This window comes from Perognathus longimembris, chromosome 2 (genome assembly GCF_023159225.1).
Source record: "Perognathus longimembris pacificus isolate PPM17 chromosome 2, ASM2315922v1, whole genome shotgun sequence".
NCBI classification, from domain to species: Eukaryota; Metazoa; Chordata; class Mammalia; order Rodentia; family Heteromyidae; genus Perognathus; species Perognathus longimembris.
The window spans coordinates 66975840-66998933 of record NC_063162.1 but is presented as its reverse complement, the minus strand read 5'-3'; the positions used below and the strand labels follow the sequence as shown (position 1 = coordinate 66998933).

At 45.7% G+C, this 23094-nt stretch overlaps 1 protein-coding gene across 2 annotated transcripts; it reads left to right on the top strand.

Moving 5' to 3' along the window:
• The first annotated feature begins 1520 nt into the window (after positions 1 to 1520).
• On the top strand, positions 1521 to 15343 carry Hus1 (HUS1 checkpoint clamp component). Of its 2 annotated transcripts, none has more exons than XM_048339396.1 (8): positions 1521 to 1605; positions 3811 to 3938; positions 4021 to 4197; positions 4615 to 4722; positions 6615 to 6689; positions 11318 to 11417; positions 12430 to 12546; positions 14052 to 15343. In XM_048339396.1, exons 1-8 carry the CDS (start codon positions 1554 to 1556, stop codon positions 14132 to 14134), a joined length of 840 nt encoding a protein of 279 aa, XP_048195353.1. In that variant the 5' UTR covers positions 1521 to 1553; the 3' UTR covers positions 14135 to 15343. The 2 variants fall into 2 exon arrangements, with proteins under 2 accessions (XP_048195353.1, XP_048195354.1); XM_048339397.1 differs by lacking the exon at positions 1521 to 1605 and adding an exon at positions 2064 to 2121.
• The last annotated feature ends 7751 nt before the right edge of the window (positions 15344 to 23094 follow it).

Sequence of the window (23094 nt, the reverse complement as noted above, 5' to 3'; positions counted from 1 at the left end):
TTAGTGTAGTTCATTTTTAAAGACATGATTAGGGTAGGAAATTACACTCCCCAATAGGCAAAACTAAGCAACAGCATCAACACTAGGCCCTTAATCATTGTGTGCCTGAATATTTAAAATCAGAAGGCCATTTACCAACGACTTGGTAAAATAACATGAACATACGTTGCACTAGAAAACTCTGCTGGTTAGTTGAAAATCTTAGTCTCAAGAATTTGCTTTCCAGAGCTGGCTTCAAACTGTGATCCTCAGATCTCAGCCTTCTGAGTGTAATGGGGTCCCCCCAAGGGAGGGGATCACAAGGTAATAGGGCCCAAGGGGGGGAATCCCCCATCCCTCCAAGATTCCACCACTCAGAGACAGTCTCAAGTAAAAAGATGGATTTATTGGGGAAGTAAAAAGGATACTGGGGGCTGAGGATATGGCCTAGTGGCAAGAGTGCTTGCCTCGTATACATGAGGCCCTGGGTTCAATTCCCCAACACCACATATACAGAAAACGGCCAGAAGTGGCGCTGTGGCTCAAGTGGCAGAGTGCTAGCCTTGAGCAAAAAGAAGCCAGGGACAGTGCTCAGGCCCTGAGTCCAAGCCCCAGGACTGGCCAAAAAAAAAGTATATTGACCAGCCAGCATCACGGCCCAGACTTGGGAGCTGGGATTGCGCACCCTGGGCCATGCTTGGGGTCGGGTTATAAAGGCAAACACTACATGGTCAAGCTTGCCACACGCAGGTGGCCAATGAGGTCACAGCACTTACAGAGCATGCTGGGTCACTCTCAGGTGTCCAATGGAGTTACAGTCTGCCTCATAGCAACTGTTTGAACCAACCTATCACTTTAGTTAGGCTTGGTGCGGATTTTGGGGGGTGGGGGGCTCACTTGATGCAGGCGGATACACTTACTCATGGGGGAGGGGGCACCGGTTTAACCTTGAACGTTCCACTACTCAGGTGGTCAAGCAGTTTACACAATGTTATCACAGCAAAGGGGAACTTCCCTGGATAGGGCCGGGGAGATCTTAGTGAAGATGGAGTCAGCTTCTGCTCTCTTTAATCGGAGATGGAGTCAATCTGACACCCCTCAACAACCAGATCTGACCTCCATATTACACTGAGCAGCCAGGATTACCGGCCTGAGCCACCGGCTCCCAGCTAAGCATCCCCTCTTTAAGAACTAATCAGTAAAACATTCAAATTTTGAAAATGGCTAAACGAATTTTCAAAATCTTAAAGTTGTACATTGTGGTGGATAATGAGACAAAAAGAGAGGGGCAGAGAGGGAGGAGAGGAGGAGGAAGAAGACAAAGGAGAAAAAAAGAGAAGAAATGAAAAAGAAATGGAAAGAAAAAAGAAAAGAAGACAAGCCAGGCCTTGGGTGTAGTGGGCTGGAAGCAGGCTGTGTCTGCTGTGTCTGCTGTGTCTGACCCAGGACCTCTGGCCGCGGAACTGAGATGCACGCGGGCGCATTTCCGGGCGGGCCCATTTCCGGTCGGGCGCGGTTCCGGGCAGCGCACATTCGGGATCGGCGCCGCTGCACGGTGGAGAAGGTCCGCAGCCATGAAGTTTCGGGCCAAGATCGTGGATGCGGCCTGTCTCAATCACTTCACGCGTGAGCCCGGGAGGCTGCGGGGACATGGTCGGGACGGGGTGGAAGCGGGCGAGGGCCGGAGGTGGCCTTGAGGGCGGAACGGTGCTGGGGCTGCCCTGGCTCCAGGGCCCTGTGCGCTTCCCTACCCGACCCGGCCTCGGCCCCGGCTCCTCCCACCGCCCGCGCTCCCGGCGATCCGGGTCTCGCCTGGAGTTCTCTGCCGCGATCGTAGTACTTACTCCGATTGTGCCAGATGTGTGGTACCTGGTCCGTCTCTGAGCCTCAGTTTCTCTTCTGAGCCCTGCATGCCCAGCGCAGTGGCTGTCGGGAAACCTGCGTGATGGCAGCGGCATCGAAGAACTGTGTTGAGTTGGATCTGAGGAATTAGTTCTTCATCCGTGTGCAGCCCTTTTTTTGTGTGTTCCGGTCCTGGGGCTCGAACTCAGAGCCTGGGCGCTGTCCCTGAGCCTTCTGCTCTAGGCTAGCGCTCTTCCACTTGAACCACAGCCACTCTGGTTTCTTGTTGGCTCATTGGAGGTAAGAATCTCATTGATCTGGCTTGGAACCATGATCCTCAGAGCTCAGCCTTCTCAATGGGCGAGGAGTACAGGCGTGAGCTAACATTGCCTTTTATAAAAAAGTATTAATATGGTTTAACTATTCTTTCTAACCTGATGCTCCACAATTTCTACAGTGCTCCCACCAAAGTCACCAAGGGTCTTTTTAAGTGAGAGCAAGAGGTCAAATCTAGCACCTTTTAGTAGTGACTATACAAAAGGGAAACATCACCACAGCCTTAAAAATAAGTTTTTCTTTCTGGTCAATTTAGAACTTTATGTAAGCTTTAATGTTGTAAGAGAATCCATTTATGAAATTTAGCTGCACAATCAAATTCACCCAAGAAAGTGTTGAGTAGAGATTAAGTCACAGATAAAACATTTAAGCAAAACCTAGATAACACAGGAGAGTACTCAGGAAAGTATGGTTATCTTGTATTTCTATAATAAAACTCATGGTTCTGCAGTTCCTTATTGTATGCCAATTTATGCCCAAGTTGAAGGACAAAAAAGGCAACAATTTCTAAACTGATGGTATATATTTCTTTACAATTTTCAATATAAGGCCATTTATTAAAATAGAGAAGATGAAAATAAAGGCAACGGAAAAATTCAAACTTTCACAATTAAAAAAAATCACAATCTTAAAAATAATTTTGGCTGGACTCTGGTGCCTCACACCTGTGATCCTAGCTACTCAGGAGGCTGAGATCTGAAAATCAGTTTGAAGGTAGTCCAGATAGGAAAGTCTGTGAGACCCTCATCTCTAATTAACCACCAGAAGACTGGAAGTGGCTCAAAGTGGTAGAGTGCAAGCCTTGAGCAAAAGAGCTCAGGGACAGCAGCCTGGTCCTGAGTTCAAGCCCCAGGACTGACAAAAGAAAAAGTAGGCTGGTATTGGTGGCTCAGGAAACTGAGATCTGAAGACCAAGGTTAGAAGCCAGCCCAGGCAGGAAAGTCCAGTAAGAGTCATCTCTCCAATTAACCGCCAAAGAAGCCTTAAGCGGAGATGTGTCTCAAGTGGTAGGGTGATAATCTTGAGCAGAAAAGCTCAGGGATGGCACCCTGGCCCCATGTTCAAGCCCCAGGAGTGGAACCACAACAAAAAGAGTACAAAAGTGTTAGAAGGGTTAGAAGTGTTCTATTGACTAAGATGTCAATTTATAATTTAGAATAAATCTTTGTATAGTATAACATTTTCACTGGTTTTATCATACACTTATTTCATACCATCATTTGAAAATGGGTCATGTAAAGAGCAATTTTCATTCTATAAGTTTCATTCAAGTTAATGTTTAATGTATACAAGAAATAGAGTTTTAGTGCATACAAAACACAGCAGAGGGGCTAGGAATATGGCCTGATGGTAGAGTGCTTGCCTCATATACATGAAGGTTTCCCGACAGCCCTGGGTTCAATTCCTCAACCCTACATATATAGAAAAAACCAGAAGTGTCCCTATGGCTCAAATGGTAGAGTACCAGCCTTGAGCAAAAAGAAACCAGGGCAAGGACAGTGCCCAGGCCCTGAGTGCAAGTCCCAGGAATGGCCAAAAAAACCCCACAGTGTCATGCAAAATACTAAGAGATTAAAGAAAATATTTCACATTGTGATTATTCTGCACAGTTAATGTGCATTGTAGTAACTCCTCTCTTTCCCTCTTCTCTAGGAGTCAGTAACATGATCGCCAAGCTTGCTAAAATCTGCACCCTCCGCATCTGTCCAGATAAATTGAACTTCATTCTCTCAGACAAGCTGGCCAGTGGAGGTGTGAGCATGTGGTGTGAGCTAGAGCAGGTGAGCAAGAGGCTCCTGGAGGCCCTCAGACAACTCCTGTGGCTAGAGAGCCCACAGCTGCCTGTTTTCTTCCTTCTGGTAGGAGAACTTTTTCAGCGAATTTCAAATGGAAGGTGTCTCAGCAGACAACAATGAGATTTATTTAGAACTAACATCGGAAAACTTATCTCGAGCCTTGAAGACTGTACAGAATGCTAGAACCTTGAAAATCAAGTTAACCAATAAATACTTTCCCTGCCTCACTGTCTCTGTAGAGCTGGTGAGTAACAGAAACAGGGTTTCTGAAATTTTCTACAGGGGTGTTGGACTGGGGAAAATAGGAAGTTGTAAACCTGTTTGCTTTTTTCATTCAGCCTGGTCATGTTCTATTTCACAAGGCTATAATGAGTGTCTCCTGTAGTTTGATTTCTTTGCTTTCTTAGCAGTACATTAGTTCCGCTGGAACTTCTAGGGCCTTAATTGTCTTGGTTACTCCACTTCTCAGCTACTTAGCCCAGAGTAGAACATGCACATCAATATGGGAGAGTGGACTTTGAATGGAATTGAGAACATTCCACTTAGAATTGGGATTTCAAAGTTTTTACTCTCAATTCTTTGGTTTTAATTTTGTTTTCAATAATGACAGAAAACAGTTGTTGTTGTTGTTGTTTTTAAAGAAAATCTCTTTTCCTAGCAGTTATCTGGCTCAAGCAGCAATCGAATTGTGACACATGACATCCCCATAAACGTTATTCCTAGAAAATTGTGGAAGGACCTGCAGGAGCCCGTGGTTCCAGACTCTGATGTAAGTGATGCTTACAGTTTTGTTGTCCAATACCATTAAAAGGCTAGACCTGAATTTTCCAGTTTATGAAAAGAAAGTGATATTCCTTGCTTGTTTCCTGGGACGGAGCTTGATCTCAGGGTCTCACACTTGCTCATTCATGGCTGGCACTCTACCACGTGAGCCTTGTCTTCAGCCCAGCTTTTTGCTGAGTAATTAGAGATGTAGTCTTGAGGACTTTCCTGCTGGCTTTGCACTGCAGTCCTCTAGCCCTGTTTCCTGAGTAACTAGGACACACATATGAGCCACCTATTCCTGGCATTCTTTTTAAAGAATTCCCTAAAAAAAGAAATCTGCTGTTTGTCATTTGTTACTTACAGAAATCCCTTCAAGAACTGTTGTACGCAGTGGAAACACCATAGACATAGCACATAGGAGAGAGACTCCCTTACTTAGTAATGGCCTTTGAACAAAACAAAACTGAAATCATACTTGAAGACAGTCCATAATCATTAGCATTCTCAACCTTTGCTCCTGCTCTGTGCTTGGTAGGCCTTGATGAGGGGTATGTGTAGGAGGACCACTGAAGGCATTTTTTGTGGTTTAACAGTTTGGGTTAACTGTTCTGCTAAGAGAAACCCAGAGCCACTGGAAATAAAGATGACACCAGAGGGTCTCTTGCTCTCCTCCTCCTCTTTTTTTTTTTGGCCAGTCCTGGGGCTTGGACTCAGGGCCTGAGCACTGTCCCTGGCTTCTTTTTGCTCAAGGCTAGCACTCTGCCACTTGAGCCACAGCGCCACTTCTGGCCATTTTCTGTATATGTGATGCTGGGGAATTGAACCCAGGGCCTCATGTATACAAGGCAAGCACTCTTGCCACTAGGCCATATCCCCAGCCCTCTCCTCCTCCTTTTTTAAAAAAAACTTTCAAGCTAGTACTGAGGCTTGAACTCAGGGCCTGGGGTGTTGTCCCTTAGCTTTTTCACTGAAGGCTGGTACTCTGCCACTTGAGCTACAGCTCTACTTCAGGCTCTCTGGCGGTTAATTGGGATAAGAATCTCAATGACTTTCCTGCCCTGGCTGCCTTTGAACACAGGTCATCCTGTGTCAGCCTTCTAAGTCACTAGGCTTATGGGCATGAGTCACTAGCTCCTGCTGGTTCTTTACCTCTTGCTCACAACTTATTTATTGACTTTCACTAGAAGACATCTGCCTTGGAAAATGCTGGCATTTTGCAAAGAGCTGTAGGAAATAGAGCCCCAGGTGAGTTGCAGTACTCCTTGCATGCAGTACAGAAGAGGCCCCTGAGTCCTGGGTACAAGCTCTCCTCAGAGGAAGGCTTTCTGCTAAGGGCTTACTTTTAACTCCCGGAGGATCTGTTTATAGGCATCTCAGCTGAAGTGCTGTGGTCCTTAAAGTAAAAGAATGTCTCTGGAGATTTAGTTGCCTGGGTAACCAGAGCCAGGCATTTTAGATCTTCAGTTTGGCTCGAATACCTGTAAGTCAATGAGGCTTTTCTTTTCATATTTAGAAAAAGTTTATTCACAAATTTTAAAAACAATTTCAGTGGCTTACACCTGTAATCCTAGCTAGTCAGGAGGCTGAAATTTTGGTTCAAAGCCAGCTGGGGCAGAAAAGTATGGGAAACTCTTATCTCCAGAAAACCACCAAAAAGCTGGAAGTGGAGCTGTGGCTCAAGTAGTAGAGTACTGGCCTTGAGCAAAAATGCTCAGGACAGTGCTCAGATCCTGAGTTCAAGCCCCAGGACTGACACCAAAAACCAAACCAAACAAACAAAAATTAAAACCCAGAATTCTTGAGCGCATATGAATCCAGTATTAGTTATTGAGCTCCTGCCACTAGTGAATATATTAATATTTTTAATATTTAGGATTTTTCTTACTGGTTTTATAGGTTAGTATTTATTTGCCACTCTTGAAGACTATGAAGAATATTGTGGAAAAGATGAAAAACATCAGCAATCACCTTGTAAGTTGTAACTTTTTTTAACAAAAAATCTTGAGTGAGGTCTAGTTTGCACGAACTGCCCTTCCTGGAAAGCAGCCTGCCTGTGGCTGGAGTTGCAGGTGCCCTGTGCCTGGTAGAGGATGCCCCATCTGTGTGGCCTGACTTGGAAGATGGGCCTGCTGAGACCATGTCACAGTGGCTCGTAGAAACCAGTCCTACTGTTTTTCAGACCTCATTCTCTGGGGAATCCCTCTGATCTGTCCTTAATCCCCATGGTTATATTTATGTTAAGGGTGTGTTTGGTGGTTTTAATGTTCTTTCCATACATCGTAAGCAGAGTGCTACATCTTTTCCTTTTGGTTTTGTTTGTGCTGATCCTGTGTGTGCTGTGAGGCTCTCTGTCCTCTCCTGAACTGCCAGCCTCTGCAAGGAGCTCTCCCCTCATGTGTGTTTGATCCCCACATCATGCATAGGAACCACATTTCTTGGGGTTACGGAATGAATTAGTGGTGTGGTTGGGAGTGGGTGCTGTGTCCTACCTGTCATCCAATGAGCTATGGACAGAGGCCCCACATCCCAGTCGTGAGTCCAACAGCGCTGGCAGCTAGCCAGTGGGCACTTTTATTTGTGTTTTATTTTCTAATGGTCTCCTGCAGCCACATTCACAGAAATACCACAGTATTGCAGGTGATGGGGACTGTGTGGATTGTCCTTATGCACATCTGAGATCATCCTGAATCCTCCTTTCACTCATCCCAGAACTACATTTCCTGTGTCTCTGCATTTTCCACAAGTGACTGTCCACTACAGTTTGCAGCTGCTTCATGCAATGTCTTAGATCTGTCATCTCCTAGAAAGCACCGAGCCATTGTCACAGTTGTTTCGACCTTTCCCCACTGCCTGGTGGGAAGCTTTCTACTGAGCTGTCTTGTATGTGCTGTACATCTGTCACTGTCTTGTATTCCTCTTGAACTGCTAGCCTCTGAAGGAAACTCTCCCCTAATACTTGTGGCAGTACCCAGGGTCAAACTGTCATTTAGGTTATAATCAGTGCTGCTGCATGGGTCAAGAGTGACAGTTTCAAGGGATCTTTAGACTATAGAAGTTACTCGTAGCCAGGTGTAATGACAGTTTCAAGGAGTCTTTAGATTATAAAAGTTAGTTGTAGCCAGGCGGTGGTGGTTCATGCTTATAATCCTAGCTACTCGAGAAACTGAGATCTGAGGATTGTGGCTGGAAGCCAGACCAGACAAGAATTAACCACCCCCAAACCGGAAGTGGAGCTCAAAGTAGTAGAGTACAAGCCTGGAGCAAAAAAGCTCAGGGACAGCACCTGGACGGCCCCCCACTACCCCACCCCCCAAAAAGTGACTTGAAGCCTAGGAAGTGTTCTTAGGCCATTTCTTTCCGCACTTGGTAGCAGTGCTGACGTTGTGCTCATTTGGAGAGCATTTCCCATGTAACTTAATCTTCACAGAGCTTACTGAATCCAGCATCTGCTTCTTGTGAACAACTGTGTGTGATCTTGACCTGGGGTCTGCTTGCAGCTGCCGTGGTGTTGAGCTAGTTGTCAGGCTGGCTCCTTTGGGCATATCTAGGGACCTCAGAAGGTTCAGAGTGGCCCTGGGGAGAAGCTGGGCAATTAATGTTAGGATCTGTTTGTTTGTTCTTTCTGTTCTGTGAAAATGAGTCAGCAAAATAGAAAGAACGGAGGGGAGGTAAAATAATCAGACAGTTCCTCCATTTTTGGGGGTACTATAAAGACACATGGAGAGTGGCAGCTGTGGAGTTAGATTAGCCAAAGGCAGAATGGCTCTGCACCTGCCTGGGTCACAACAGCTCTGCCTTTGGAGATCAGAGGCAGTGGAATTGGGAAAGTGGGTGAGACTCCTCACATTCCCCTGATTTCATGCAAGGAAGGAGTGGGCTGTATCTGGCTCATGGAAGGAAAAGGAACAGGGCAACCAGACATTCCTGCCTGGTTCTTAGTCATTGCTTCAGACAAGACGTGTGAGTCACCTACATAGAGGTTAGGGTGCTAGAGGTTTAGCTGGGGTCTAGCCTTGCTTTTCTGACCAGCTCCTAGCCACGCCTGTGCTTGCCTTTCTTCAGATGTGTCCTGTGACAGTGCTCAGTGATGTGTGCTGTGAGTGACTTCACACGGGAGGAGAGACAGAACGAGGGGAAAGGGGAACTGTTCAAAAAGAAGTGTACACATTACTTATGTAACTGTAACCCCTCTGTACATCACCTTTACAATAACATTAAAAAAAAGAATGAGAATGTGGCATGGGGTGACAGGTTGACAGGTATTGCATAGTGTTGACAGGTACTGGATGTGTGGAATATGGCATGGGGTGATGGGTTAACAGGTACTGGATGTGTGGAATATGGCATAGGGTGACGGGTTCACAGGTACTAGATGTGTGGTGCAGGAGAGGCGGCTCTGGTGAACTTGGAACTGGTCTTTGTCTAGCATGGGAGCAGCAGCAGGTCAGTGATGGAGTGTCTTTCACTTGTGAACTTAGAAAGAGTTCATGGTAGGCAGCCTGAACAGTTCACTGGCACTCACTAAAGGGAGTCACCAAAGTCAGATCTTAGTTTCACACTCAGGGCACTTACCCTTACACTCAGGGCACTGGCTGTGTAGATGTGGGTAGCAGCATTTTGAAACAGACACGAGTGACTGATATTCAGGGAATTGGTTGGTTGTTACTTCTTTCACGAAATTGAATGCTTAACTGTACAGAGAGAGAATGTGTGAACCTGAGGTGCATCCCATTCCAGGTGGCTTTTTATTATTTCTAAAACCACTTTTTTAGGCCCTGAGAATTTATGGATTTGAGTTTTTCCTTGTTTGAAACAGATGAGCAGATGTCATGTGTCACCACTCAGATGTACACAAGGGTTTTTTGTTTTTGTTGGGTGTGGAGTTTGAACTCAGGGCCTGGGCACTGTCCTTCAGCCTCTTTGTGCTCAAGGCTAGTGCGCTACCACTTCAGCCACAGCACCACTTCTGGTTTTTTAGTGGTTAATTGGAGATAAGAATCTCACGGGAGCTTTTCTGCCCATGCTGGCTTCAAACCTTGACCCTCAGATTTAAGCCTCCTGAGTAGCTAGAACTACAGGTGTGAGCCACCAGTGCCTAGCACACAGGATTGTTTTATGAATCTTATTTCAATCGAGTATGGTTCCAGATTAGAGGAAAGTGGGCTAAGAACTGTAACATTTTTGGGAGTAATGAAAGAGAAAAGCTAAAAATGAATAGTTTTTAATTCAAAGGTAAGTGTACTGGATTAGCAGCAAGTGACTGGGTGGTGGGGGGGGAGCTATTCATAATGTGAAAAGCTCAGCAATGAGAGCCCACCCAGCTTCAGAAGTCCTTTTTTGTTTTGTTTCTGGAATGAGAAAGATTCAAAGATAAGCAGTTTTAAGTATGATGAGGACTGTGAGATATTTCCAAAATAGGGACATCCCCGGGGCACTGTGAAGAGCAGCCCACATGAGGACAGCAGCCAGCTGCACTCACCTGTCTGGTTTAGGCTGTCCACCCATAGTGCTGGCTGGGGGAATGCTTACATAAAGGGCACACGAGCTCTCCGCAGACCTGCCTGGCTTCACAGTGGGAGATAACCCGCATCTAGAGGAGAAATCAGCAGATTATGAGCAGGTCGGCAGTCTCAAAAAACCTATGTGGTTATTTGGGGACGGGACTGTGAAGACCCCTATGGGGACGGACTCAGAGCAGGGAAATGGATCCAAGAGGAGCCTGATGGAGAAGGGAAGGGAGGCAGGCCTCAGCCACACTGCATCTTCCCAGTCCTGCTAGCCTGACAGCACCCCAGATGAGTCTGGAAATGGCATTTTCTAGCATCTGGGCATGGTTTAAAGTAAGTGGTCTGTGTGTGGTGAGGGCAGATGGTTGGGCACATTTGTAGAACACACTGCACTCTGCCGGGCTTGCCAAGAGTCTTCAGGCCTCAGGTTTGCTATTACACCTTGGGTTTTTCAGAATGTCTTTTTATGTGATTCAATCACATTCCTTTACTAAGGGGTGCTACTTCCTTTAGGAGGCATTGGAGGAGTTGGAGGCATGTCGCAGTTGCTTGAGTGCTAGCCCATGAGTGAAAGCAGCCACAGGTTTGAGCACCTGAGTTTGAGTACTGGTTTCAGACCTGGGGTGGTGAGGGAAGAGTGGATAGGAGCGAGGACCCAGGTAATTTTCTGGCTTTATAACCACAGAATGTTAAGACATGCAGCCTATCCTGTAATCACCTCCCAGGCTTTCTGAGATCCATTCCTCATTTCCCCTGGTGACATTTCTTCTCTTGGTTCCCAGGGTGGCTGTCCTGTTCAGGTGGGGTCCTCGCTTCACTTTGTGCTTCTGCTGTAAGGGAGCCCCCATCTTCTGCCTCCCCCAGAACACAGGCGCTGTCCTGTAGATGGACCAGGTGCCTGCTGAGTCCCCTGCTGAGACGACTGCTCCCACTTCATTGTCTGAAGGGCTCAGAGTTCTGGGCTCCGGGGCCTTGTCTTTCCTGTTGTCCACAAGGAGGGCCTTGGTGAGCCCAGAAGCCAATGTCAGGGTTCTGTTCTTTTGGCCTTGTTTGCTCTAATGTCAAGACCATCTTTTGATATCCAATTTGCAGGTTATTGAAGCAAACCTAAATGGAGAATTGAACTTGAAGACAGAAACTGAATTAGTATGTATTACCACTCATTTTAAGGGTCTCGGAAACCCTCCGTCAGGTGAGTTTTCTTGTGGGTGCTATTTGTTTTTGCTAAATTGTTTCAGATAATAGGCATTGAGTTCCCCTAGTGTGAGAAAGTTGGGATTATGTGGGCTTTGGTCTTAGGGAAGGAGCGAGGTTGGGCTGTCTATCCTAACACCGAGGGGATGGGCCACCAGCGGCTGGGGGGCTGCACAGGCTCCTGCTTGGAGTTCATGTGCCAGGTATCCTCTAGGATCAGATTCCTCTGTTGCTTCCGTGTCTCCTGCCACGGAGTCAGAAGGATAGGTTCATTGTTTAGCCATTCCAGTTAGATTAGCAGGTTCAAAATACATTTTCCATCTCTTACCCAGTCAGCAGTGAAGAGGGGCTGTTCACCAGCTTGATGCAGTCAGCCCAGGGGGTTGGAGGCCAAGCTGAAGCAGAGGCAGGTACAGGACCCAAGAAAAGTATCTGCCAAAGATGGGAACACCATTTTCTGATGTGAGTCTATTCCCACACATCAGCTAGGCCCAGGCCATCCTGAAATTAAAGTACGTTTATGCCTATACACAGATGTGAGTCTAATCTTGCAAGGAGTTTTTATTAAAGAGTGAAGGATATAGATCTCAGCAGGCTGGACATTGCTGTGTGAAATAACTCACTTTGTGTAATAAAGACAAAATGGGACTTAATTTTCTCTACTTTCTCAGGAGTTGCTAGGCTGTTTTCTTTTTGTGTTTTACTTTAGAGTGGGAGGCCTTGCATTAACTATGGGTATTTTCAGGTTTTAATTTCATAGTGAATATCAAATACAATTTTTTTGACCTACAAGGGAAATTGAAGCATATTTCAAAGTGTCGCAAAGTGAAGATATCTTGAAAATTACTCTAGTATTTTAAATAGGACTTAGCAAGTGCTTGTTTAATGAGTGACATTTACAGTACAGGTTGCAATATTTCCTGTGGGGTACAAAAAGAAGTAGGAAGGTGAATCATTTATTTAAGCAAATATGCCTCTGGCTACGTACTTAAAAATACTCCTGTGTTTAGCCTCTGAGAGCTGTGGAGACAGATGCCCCGAGGAGATGACCGAGGTGCACATAGACATCAAGAAGCTCCTCCAGTTTCTCGCAGGACAGCAAGTGAACCCTACAAAGGCTGTGTGCAGTGAGTTTCCTTGCATCAGTCATCTCTGGTCTAATATTGTAGTATCACATGCAGTCTTAAAAGCACTAAATAAGCTTTCTTGAAGAGCAGGCCTTCAAAGTGATCTAGGTTCTGAAGTCCCTAGAAATAGCGGCAGGGATGTCTCAGTGGGGCTCGGGGCTTGGGCCTGCATTGGCGGGTGGGTGGCTTCATGTGACTGTGGGATAGTGGCCATGCCACAGACATGCTGTCACCAGGACAGGACCATCTGCGCCTAGGCTTATCGGGTTTTGAACACTCAGAGTTCCACACGCAGTTTTGCTGAGGTGTGAATTACCTTTGTGTTGTCTTACTTCCTTTTCTTGTACACCTGGACTGTGTGTACTTCAGGAGACTCCTTGCTTGCTGATTATTCCTGGCAGTCTTGTGTCAAGTGGATTAGCTCTAGTCCAAGGCCAGTACTTGCCTGGGCCCCTTCATCTATGGAGTAGGGCATCTTTTCAGGAGCTTCCCAGGGCTCTTTGTGTTTCTCCCAGAAGGAGGAGGATGGCCAGGGCATGCATCATAAAACTTTAACTCCTTGCTGGGCCCTGGTGGTTCACACATGTAATCTTGCTACTCAGGAGGCTGCATTCTGAGGCTCATGGTTCAAAGCCAGCTTGGGCAGCAAAGTCTGTGAGACTCATCACCAGTAAACTATCCCCACAAGGCTGGAAGTGGAGCTGTGATTCAAGTGGTAGAATGCTAGCCTTGAGAAAAAGAATCTCAGGAACAGTGCCTACCCCCTGAGTTCAAGCCCCAGGTCAGGCACAAAAAAAACAAAAAGCCTTTGCTTCTTTAGTACACTTTTAGAATAAACAGAAACTTCTAGGTAGCTCTGTAAAGGACCAGCCCTTCTACAAGAGAAACGCAGAGAAACCACAGAAGAGAGCCAAAGAGAGAGCACACAAGGGCCAGGGCACCAGGGCTCTCAGAAGGTGTTCAGTGGGGCATGTGCTGCTCCTGTCCCATGGTGCAGGGGCCTGAGGGACACCTGGCCCTGCATAAGTTCATCACTCACTGGTAGGCAGTGGTGTGGACTGAGAACAGCACTAGTTTGAGGAGATGTGGTTTTCTAGGAAGCCTATCTCCTGGGTTTCCCCTGTGGCCTAGGCTGCTTCTCTCTCTGACCTTTGAGGGTCGATGTTGCCTGCACTAATAGGACCTCTTTAGGTACCCTGTAGAACACAGATGCCTTCCATGGGGTGGGGGAAATTCAAATATTTGTGCTGCTGTAGGTCTTACAGTAGTTTAAGCCAGGCACCAGTGGCTCACACCTGCAATCTTAGTTACTCAGAAGGATGAGATCTGAGGTTCAAGACCCAAAGCAAGCCCGGACTTGTATCTCCATTTAGCTCTGGCTCAAATGGTAGAACACTAGCCTTGAACAAAAAAGCTCAGGGGTAGCACCCAGGCCCCGAGTTCAAGCCCCAGGACCGGCACACTAGATAAAATAAAATCGTGTTTTGTTCTGTTTTTCTCCCCAGATCTTGTGAAGAACAGGATTGTTTACTTTGATTTGCTTCATGAAGATGTCTCTCTTCAGTATTTCATCCCAGCCTTGTCCTAGTGCCATATTTGGGTCGTGGAAGTGGAGATGACACTGAGTTCTGACTGGCAGTCTGGTCTCACAGCACCACAGAGCCTTGTGTCCTGCTTCTTTCTCCTTCTATAATAGGTTAAGTAAAAGTTAAGGGAACAGTTGTTACTTCATAGGATTCATGTCTGGGTTTGTTTTGGGTTTATTGTGCTTTTAAGACATTGAAAAGAACGTTGGAATGTTTTTTCTCCTGTTTTTGTGGCACTGACTGTTGAAACCAGGGCCTGTGCATTCTACCACTGAGCTGCTCCCCCAGACATTCAGACTTCAGACAGCAGGTTCTTATTGCAAGTGTAAAAATCCTCACATGTGAATTGGTATTGCAGTCAGAGTTTGCAGGGCAGTATTTGGTATTTCCCTCGGGCTCAGCCTCCAGCACAGTGCCTGGTGCCCCATGGCTCTCAGCTATGAGCATGTACACCTCCCTACTCCCACCACTGGGAGCCCGGAGACAGGAAGGGGGCAAGCTGTGAGCATGCGCACCTCCCTACTCCCACCACTGGGAGCCCGGAGACAGGAAGGGGGCAAGCTGTGAGCATGCTCACCTCTCCCTGCTCCCACCGCTGGGAGTTCAGGAAGAAGAAGGGGGGCCCCTGCCTGTGACAGTAATGCCCCGAGAGGTGAGGACTGCAGAATCTGGAGCCTCTGATTTGCCAGACACAAGTTCCCAGAAAGCCCACCTGGCTGGGACGAGGCTTCAGAGCCAGGATTGAGGCCAGGCCTTGTACATGCTAGGCAAACGCTCTGTACCGATTGTACCCCCAGCCCCTTCAGGGATTGTTCTGTGTGGTTCTACCTTGCACTGGGTGTCAGGCCTGCCATTCTGGAAGATACACATCAGTACTCAGAAGTAAAGGCATCCTCAACGTTGACAGCCCTGTGAGCACAGAGACCAGGCTTGGTACAGCCAGCAATGCTCCTGTTCTCCCTGTGCCATCAGGCTTCCCGTGTTTTCTGTGCAGGTGACACAATAAGCAGCATGTCAATGGCACACTAAAAGTCAAAACTACCTTCCTTAGGAAAAGGTCAGTGAGAAGTCAACAAAAATGAACATTTCTGACTCTTCATAGTATTTGGGAAAAGCAATGTCTTTGATTTATACTTAACGATGTTTAAGAAATGTCATATTTTGTGAAACCAGCATTTTATTATTAAAGATTTTTATTTTTTAAAGCCTCACTTCTTTGACTCTTAACAAAAGTCAGTTTCAACTACACTCATAAAACCTAAAAAATGGAATGAAATGCGCAAGTTGTGTTGCAGAGCTTGTGTGTCTAGGGAGTGGCTCTGAGGACTGGAGACGGGGTGGGTGGCGAGCCTCAGGAGGCTGCAGGCTACCAATCTCGTCTCCATCACTGCCGGGTCATCACCATGGCTTCCACCTGTGCATCTCTGAGCTGCAGGGCATGGGGGGAGGCCAGAGAGATACACCAGCTCAGGAGAAGGTGCCGTGCTGTTCCACTGAACAGTGTGCCATGTGAGGCTGAGTGAGGTCAGAAAATAGCAAGGTAGAACAGTTAGAGGAGCAGATCATTTATCTGGATTTGGAAGATGAGCAGTGATTGTGTAAGAATTGGAGGCTGTAGCATACTGTCCTGAACGTCCGGCCTGGTCAGAGCCCTCGTCTTACCTGCCCGGCCTGGAGGCTATAGCATACTGTCCTGAATGTCCGGCCTGGTGAGAGCCCTCGTCTTACCTGCCCGGCTTGAGTCCACAGGGCCTTTTTGCTAGCCATATTTATTTGTGTTTCTGTTTTTGTGTTGGACTTGGGGCTTGAACCAAGGGCCTGGGCACTGTCCCTGAGCTCTTCAGCTCAAGGCTAGCATGCTACCACCTGAGTCACAGCACTACTTCCAGTTATCTGGAGATAAGAGTCTCACAGATCTTCCTGCCCAGGGTTGGCTTTGAACCACAATCCTCAGATCTCAGCCTCCTAAGTAGCTAGGATTATAAGCTCTAGCCACCAGTGCTGAGCTGCCCCTTAGTTTTTTATTTTGCTCAAGGCTAGCACTGTACAGCTCCGCTTCTGGCTGTTTTGTGACTATTAGAGATAAGAATCTCATGGACTTCCCTGCTGGGGCTGGTTTCAAACTAATTCTCAGATCTCAGCCTCCTGAATAGGATTACAGGCATGAGCCTCCAGTGCCTGGCTTCTGATTATTTTTGATCTTGTAGTTGTTTATCAGTATCTGCTCATAGAGAATGTTTTAATGTTTACTTCACAGCCTAGCTTTGTGACTGCCCTCATATACAGGTATGTCAGGAAATTGTAAGCAGACTGTTTTTTGGTCTGTAAGCCTGTGAGCACACTACATCGTGAACTGAAGGACATGGAGTTCAGACAGTTCCAAGATTCACAGCTTGGTTGCTTGGAATCTTAATTCCACAAGAAGCTGAGATAATGCAAATAATTATATACTAATCAAACTAAATTTACGAGCTCTAGAACCTAATGAACTCCCTCAGAGACTATATATGTTGTATTTTTCTTAGCAAGTGTGTTGGAACAAGGTAACTACAAATGTAGTTAAGTTAATAGCCTTTTTTTTTCCCCCCCAAAATTTTCTTTTTCAAATCAGGGTGTCATAGTTGCTAGACTGGTATTCTACCATTTGAATTAAGGCTTAGCCCTGTTTTACTTTCATTTTTTTCCCCAGTAGGCTCTCATGCTTTGCCCATATTGTGCAAAATTTTTGACCACAATCTTTTTCCTTGTGCCTCCTGTAGGCGTGAGCTGTCACACCCAGCTTGTTCTCCCAGATAGTCTTTTTTTGCCCCACATATCCCTGAACTTCTATCTTCTTATCTCTGCCTCCTAAATAACTGGGATTATAGACATGTGAGTTGCTGTGTCCAACCATCATAATGTGTTTTTAAGCACTTAAAGGAACACATTAAGATTCAAGGAAGCATTTTGTCCTTATATTCCTACTATAGAATACTCTGAACTTGGGGCTGGGAATATAGCCTAGTGGTTGAGTGTTTTCCTTGTATACATGAAACCCTGGGTTCAATTCCTCAGCACCACATATATAGAAAAAGCCGGAAGTGGTGCTGGCTCAAGTGGTAGAGTGCTAGCCTTGAGCAAAAAAAAAAAAGTAGCCGGGGACAATACTCAGGCCTGGAGTTCAGTCCCCAGGACTGGCGGGGAAAAAAAACAACACAAAACTCTGAACTTACAAATATTTCCCAGAATAAAGCATTTTCATAGTTCTCCATAAAAAGAAACATTCAGGGACATTTAGTAATGTACAAACTCAATGTTAGGATCATTTTTTACTCACAGACTAAATTCTGAACACTAACCACCACTGAACAAAAACTCCAATGGCCAGAAATAATCTCCATGATATTTAATATCTTCAACTTAATTATTAAATTTCACCTATTGAATAAAAAAAAACACGATTTTTCAGAGATTCCTATACTTTAACCCTGACAATTCCTGGCAACAATTTTGAGCTTTAAGACAAGTGATCGATTTTGAGATGAAGAAATACCCTTTGGAGATGGGGCTGCAGCCACTTGAGAAAACTTCATGCCTGTAATCGTAGCTACTCAGGAGGCTCAGATCTGAGGAATGCTGTTTGAAACCAGCCTGGGCAGGACAGTCCATGAGACTCTTATCCCCAATTAACCACTAGAAAACTGGAAGTGGTGCTGTGGCTAAAAGTAGTAGAGTGCTAGCCTTGAGCAAAAGCACTCAGAGACCCTGAGCTCAGTGCCTAGGCCCTGAGTTTACGCCCCACAACCGGAAAACAAAACAAAACCCCTTTGTACCTTTGTATTACCTCAATTTCATTAGTTGCCATAATGTTAAAAAAGAAAAAACATCGTGTCACAACTCAAGGGGCTATCATAGTGTATTAAGATAATACACTTCTGGAAATAAGTCATATAAACATTTTTCTCTTTAGTTCAATATTTTAACAATTGTTACAAAGGTGATATACAGAGGGGTTACAGTTAGTTAACTCAAGTAATTAGTACTTTTTTTGTTTTTTGGACAGTATCACCTCTTCCCTTGTTCTCTCTCAGTTTTTCCCTCCCATCCCCACCCATAAGTTGTTCAGTTCATTTTTAACATACATAGTGTATTTTTTGGAAGGGAAAAATCAGTGCTCACCAAAGCCCACCATGCTGACTGGACAATGGGCCTTTGATAAGTGCTGGCTGTGACCTCAGAGAGCCCTTGGGTGGACAGCTGCTCTACACACCACGATGGCCAGAGGACCAGAGGGGCCTGGGGACAGTTTGTGGAAGCATCTGATTATTGAACTGTGAATATTTTTGTTTGGAGGTCAATGAGAAGCATGAAAGGTTACAGAAGAGATGGGTATCATAGTTCAATAATTATACTAAGTTACCAAGACCTCACACTCAATGCACACTCTACCACTGAGCCACATCTCTGCTCTAAAGCTTTCAGGGTTGTTCTCAGACATAGCACAACTGTGCTTTCTCTGACTTGAAAGTGAACTTTACAGTGTCTCCTGATAGCCAGATACTGGTGGCTCATACCTGGAATCCTAGCTATGTAGGAGGCTGAGACCTGAGGATTGCAGTTCAAAGCCAGCTTGAGCAAGAATGTCCATGACACTCTTGTCTCCAATTAGCCACCAAAGCCAGAAGTAGAGCTGTGATTCAAGAGCACCAACCTTGAGCAAAAAAGCTAAGGAACAGCATCCAGGCCCTGAGTTCAAGCCCTAGTACTAGTATAAACTAAAGTGTCCCCTAATGTCCCTACATAGTGAGTCACAGAGCTTCCAGCTGTTTTTTCCAAAAGCTGTGCTGTTTTCATAACTCCATCTGCTGCCCTGGAGTTACTGTTGACCCTCACAGTGGTTAGTATGTGTCTCTGGTAGTTCCAGATCAAAAACACCACAGAGGTAAGGTCAGACCCATGTTTGATGGGGTGGGGGGGGTGGGGGGGAGGGGAAAAGTGTTTGCTTCTCAGTGGTGACCCTGATAGGCTGATTGCCACATTATGCAAATGAGGGGCGGGGAGGCTCACACTGGGACCTGGGGCCACCAGGGAAGGCCCATCTCCAAGGCATCAGGACCCCTTTGTGGATGTTCTTCCGCCCCCACTCCCTTGCTCAGAGCCATCTGTGGTTTGATGAAGAGCCAGGTGGCCCCATGGGAGCAGGTCACATGAAGCTGAGGTGGTGGGCAGTCACTGAAGCCTTGGCCCTGTTCACCTTGGTGCAGTCCATCCCAGGGGTCAGCTCAGAGGATGGTGAGTTTCACATTCTCCCAAGATCTTAGCAATTTCCCTTTCTTTTTTTGCCATCCTTTAATCATCCAAACTTGTCCAGGTGCTCTGTGTTTGATGTTCTGAGTATGTTGGACCCTCCAGTGTTGGTGGGGGATGGGGAGGGTGTTGTAGAAACTTTAGAGTGTCCAAAGATAGACTGTGAGTAGCTGTCCACCCGCTACTCCACCAGAATGTAGGCGAGAGTGATTGGAAGTTTTGTCACCTGAGAGGGCAAGTGCCCACTTATGTAATGTTCACACAGTGCAGGCAGAGGATGCTGATCCTGCAGCTCCACAAGCTGCATTAGAAGGTGAGAAACCAAAGCACGCTGGTCATGAGGTAAAGATAGAACTAGGCTCAACATCTGAGAAGAATCTGGTGCCTGAAGCTCTTTCCTGTAGTCCTTGCTACTGAGGAGGCTGAGATCTGAGGACTGTAGTACAAAGTCAGTCCAGGCAGATAAACCTATGAGACTCTTCTTACCAATTAACCACCAAGAAACTGGAAGTAGAGCTGTGACTCAAGTGGTAGAGCCTTAAGTGACAAAGCTCAGGGATAGAAACCAGTCCTTGAGTTCCAAGTTGATTCCTCATGGTAGACATAATTCTAGAAATATTTTCCTGTATATTTAACATACACTTGTCTAAGTTGTAAATGTGATGCTTCTCCCCCCACCAAAAAAGGTGTGTGTGTGGGAACTCCATATCATTAAATCCCCGCCACAAGAAGGAAACAGGAGGATTTTATTGTTGTCATTATGTTTAATGTACTAGGTGAATTTCCTGTTGCATACCCCATGTGGTCACTGTATATGATTTTGGTACACTGGATATTGTATATATGCTTACCTGAACTAGGGAAGGGAAAGAAAAATGAGGGAGGGTGTAACAAATATGACAAGAAATGTACTCACTACCTATGTAAGTGTACCCCCTCTGTATATCACCTTGTCAAAATTTAATTAAAAAAATACTGTTCACTTGCTCAACTTGCTTGTTCAGTTGGAGCTCTATCACTTGAGCCATACCTCCAATACTGCTTTTTTGCTGGCTATTCTATTTGATAGAGTCTTGCAGACTCCTGCCCAAGTTGATTTTGAACTTCAGTCCTCCAGATCTCAAGATTTCAGCCTGCAAGTAGCTAAAATTACAGGTGTCAGCTAATGGTACCCAGCTTCAACTGTTTTTTTAAAAAATTTAAATAATTACTTATTGTCAAAGTGATGTACAGAGGGGTTACAGTTTCATGCATAGGGCAGTGAGTACATTTCTTGTTCAACTTGTTACCTCCTCCCTCATTTTTCCCCTGCCTCCTCCCTCCCCCTTTCCCTCTCCTACCGATGAGTTGTACAGTTGGTTTACACTAAATGGTTTTGTAAGTAAAATAAATAAATCCCTGCCACAACATCATGAAATGTGAGGACCCATGAGCAATCAGCTCCCAGCTTCCCACCTGGAGAAGTCCATGCTATTTTCATAGCTACTGTTTCTACCCTTTCCCTCACACTGTAACTTGGGCAAACAACCATATTTGCATTTTTGCTTAGAGGATTAGAACTCTTTAAGCAGTGTCACCACCTGCTGATGGTAACTTTTATCTCTTGAACTGTGTACATATTTAAGCATCTCTCAAGTTTTCCCTGGGATAAAGCAGGTCTCAATTAGACAAAGTATTCAAGGAGCAGAATCAAAAAGTAAGCTTATTGGGTGAAATACAGAATTTGAGGTTTAGCAAGTAAGTTTACAAAGAAGCCAGGTGCCAGTGCTCATGCCTATAATCAGAGCTACTCAGAAGGCTTAGATTGGAGCATCATGGTTCACAACCAGTCCAGGCAAGACATTCTGGGACTCTTACCTCAAATTTATCAGCAGAGGGCTGGGGATATGGCCTAGTGGCTCGCCTCGTATACATGAAGCCCTGGGTTCAATTCCCCAGCACCACATATATAGAAAACGGCCAGAAGTGGCGCTGTGGCTCAAGTGGCAGAGTGCTAGCCTTGAGCAAAAAGAAGCCAGGGACAGTGCTCAGGCCCTGAGTCCAAGCCCCAGGACTGGCAAAAAAAAAAAAAAAAAAAAAAAAAAAAAATATCAGCAGAAAAGCTGAAAGTAGAACTGTGGTTCCAGTAGTCAAGTGTTAGTTAGCCTTGAGCAAAAACCTCAGGGACAGTGCCCAGACATTGAGGTCAAACACCAGTACCAACATAAATAATAACAACAATAACAATAGCTTATATAAAGTTTAATGAAAGCAAAGGAGTAGTGGATAGTTCCAGAAGGATATCTCACAGGTCTCTTTTCAGCCATGGCTTTTCACTTTAATTTTATCCAGAGGGAAGTTTCCTTTCTGCCTTTATCAAGGTTAGAAGGGATGGTGGGACCCTGCCAAGTCTTTGGTGGTTCCTCAAAGAGGAGCTGATACAGTGGTCTTTTAAAAGGGATCGTGTTTTAGAAGACATTTTGCTAACATTGTCCAGAATAGTTATACTTGAAGTAGCTTTTAAAACTAGTCTCAGGTCTTTCTGATCTCCATGTGGGCAGAGCTCTGTCCTGGGTTTCTAGCTGTGCCAATGAAGCACACAGCAGAGCCCACGCCTCAAAGACTCAGGCTGTGGGTGTGGGTCATCAGGTGACCCCATTCTTCAACATGCTGTCCACAGCCCTGATAGGAAAGAGATGGCCTGTCTAGCCCAGCCTATCCAGGCCACCAGAACATACTGTGACAATGGAAAATGTTCTGTGGCACTGTAGCTGACTATTGAATCATTGCAATTGGCTAATAATGAAGAGAACAGATTCTTTTTTGGTTTGAGTTTGAGGTTAGCTTCATTTTCCCAAGTGCTGGTATTACAGACCTGGCTGAAAACAGTGTGTGTGTGTGTGTGTGTGTGTGTGTGTGTGTGTGTGAATATTAGGGCTTGGCACTGTTCCTTAGTTTTTATGCTCAAGGCAGGTGTTCTACCACTTGAGCCACAGCAATACTTCCAGCTTTTGTTGTTTTTCCTGGAAGAGTCTCTTTTTATCTTTTTGGGAAAAAAAGAATCTCTTGGATTTATCTGTCTGGATTGGCTACAAACCTTGATCCTCAGATCTCAGCCTCCTGAGTAGATTAGGAGTACAGGCCTGAACTGTTGGTATCTATCCAGTGAGAAGCTAGTTCTTCTTGTGCTTCACAGTGGCCGTGGCTCACTTATGGCACAGGACAGCCACATTTCTTCCCTTAAGGAAGTCACATTCTTTGGTCATTATTTTTTCTGGTTAGCACTGCTGGGTTCACAATCCTTGAGTTTAGGTTGACATTCTCATATAACACATCTCCACGGGCGGAGGAGTGGTACCAGAGCAAGGCAGGACATAGTTTCTTATGGGAATGTGTATAGATGTGCCTCCCTCTCCCCCTGCAAGTGGGTCCCTGCAGGTGTATTTACTCGTGGACCTGCTTTGTACATGAGGCTTCAGATTTGTTGGTTGGGTGTCAAAGTGGACCACAGGGTTTTAGAGAGAATTTTGTTTGCTCACTAACAAACTGCAATCTACAGCAAACTGGTCTGTTCTTGGGCACAAGTGCATTTCAAAGCATGACCATTTCAAAGCAGTGGCTCCTGCTTGTCATTCTAGTTACTCAGGAGGCTGAGATCTGAGGATTACAGTTGGAAGCCAGCCTGGGGCAGGAAAGT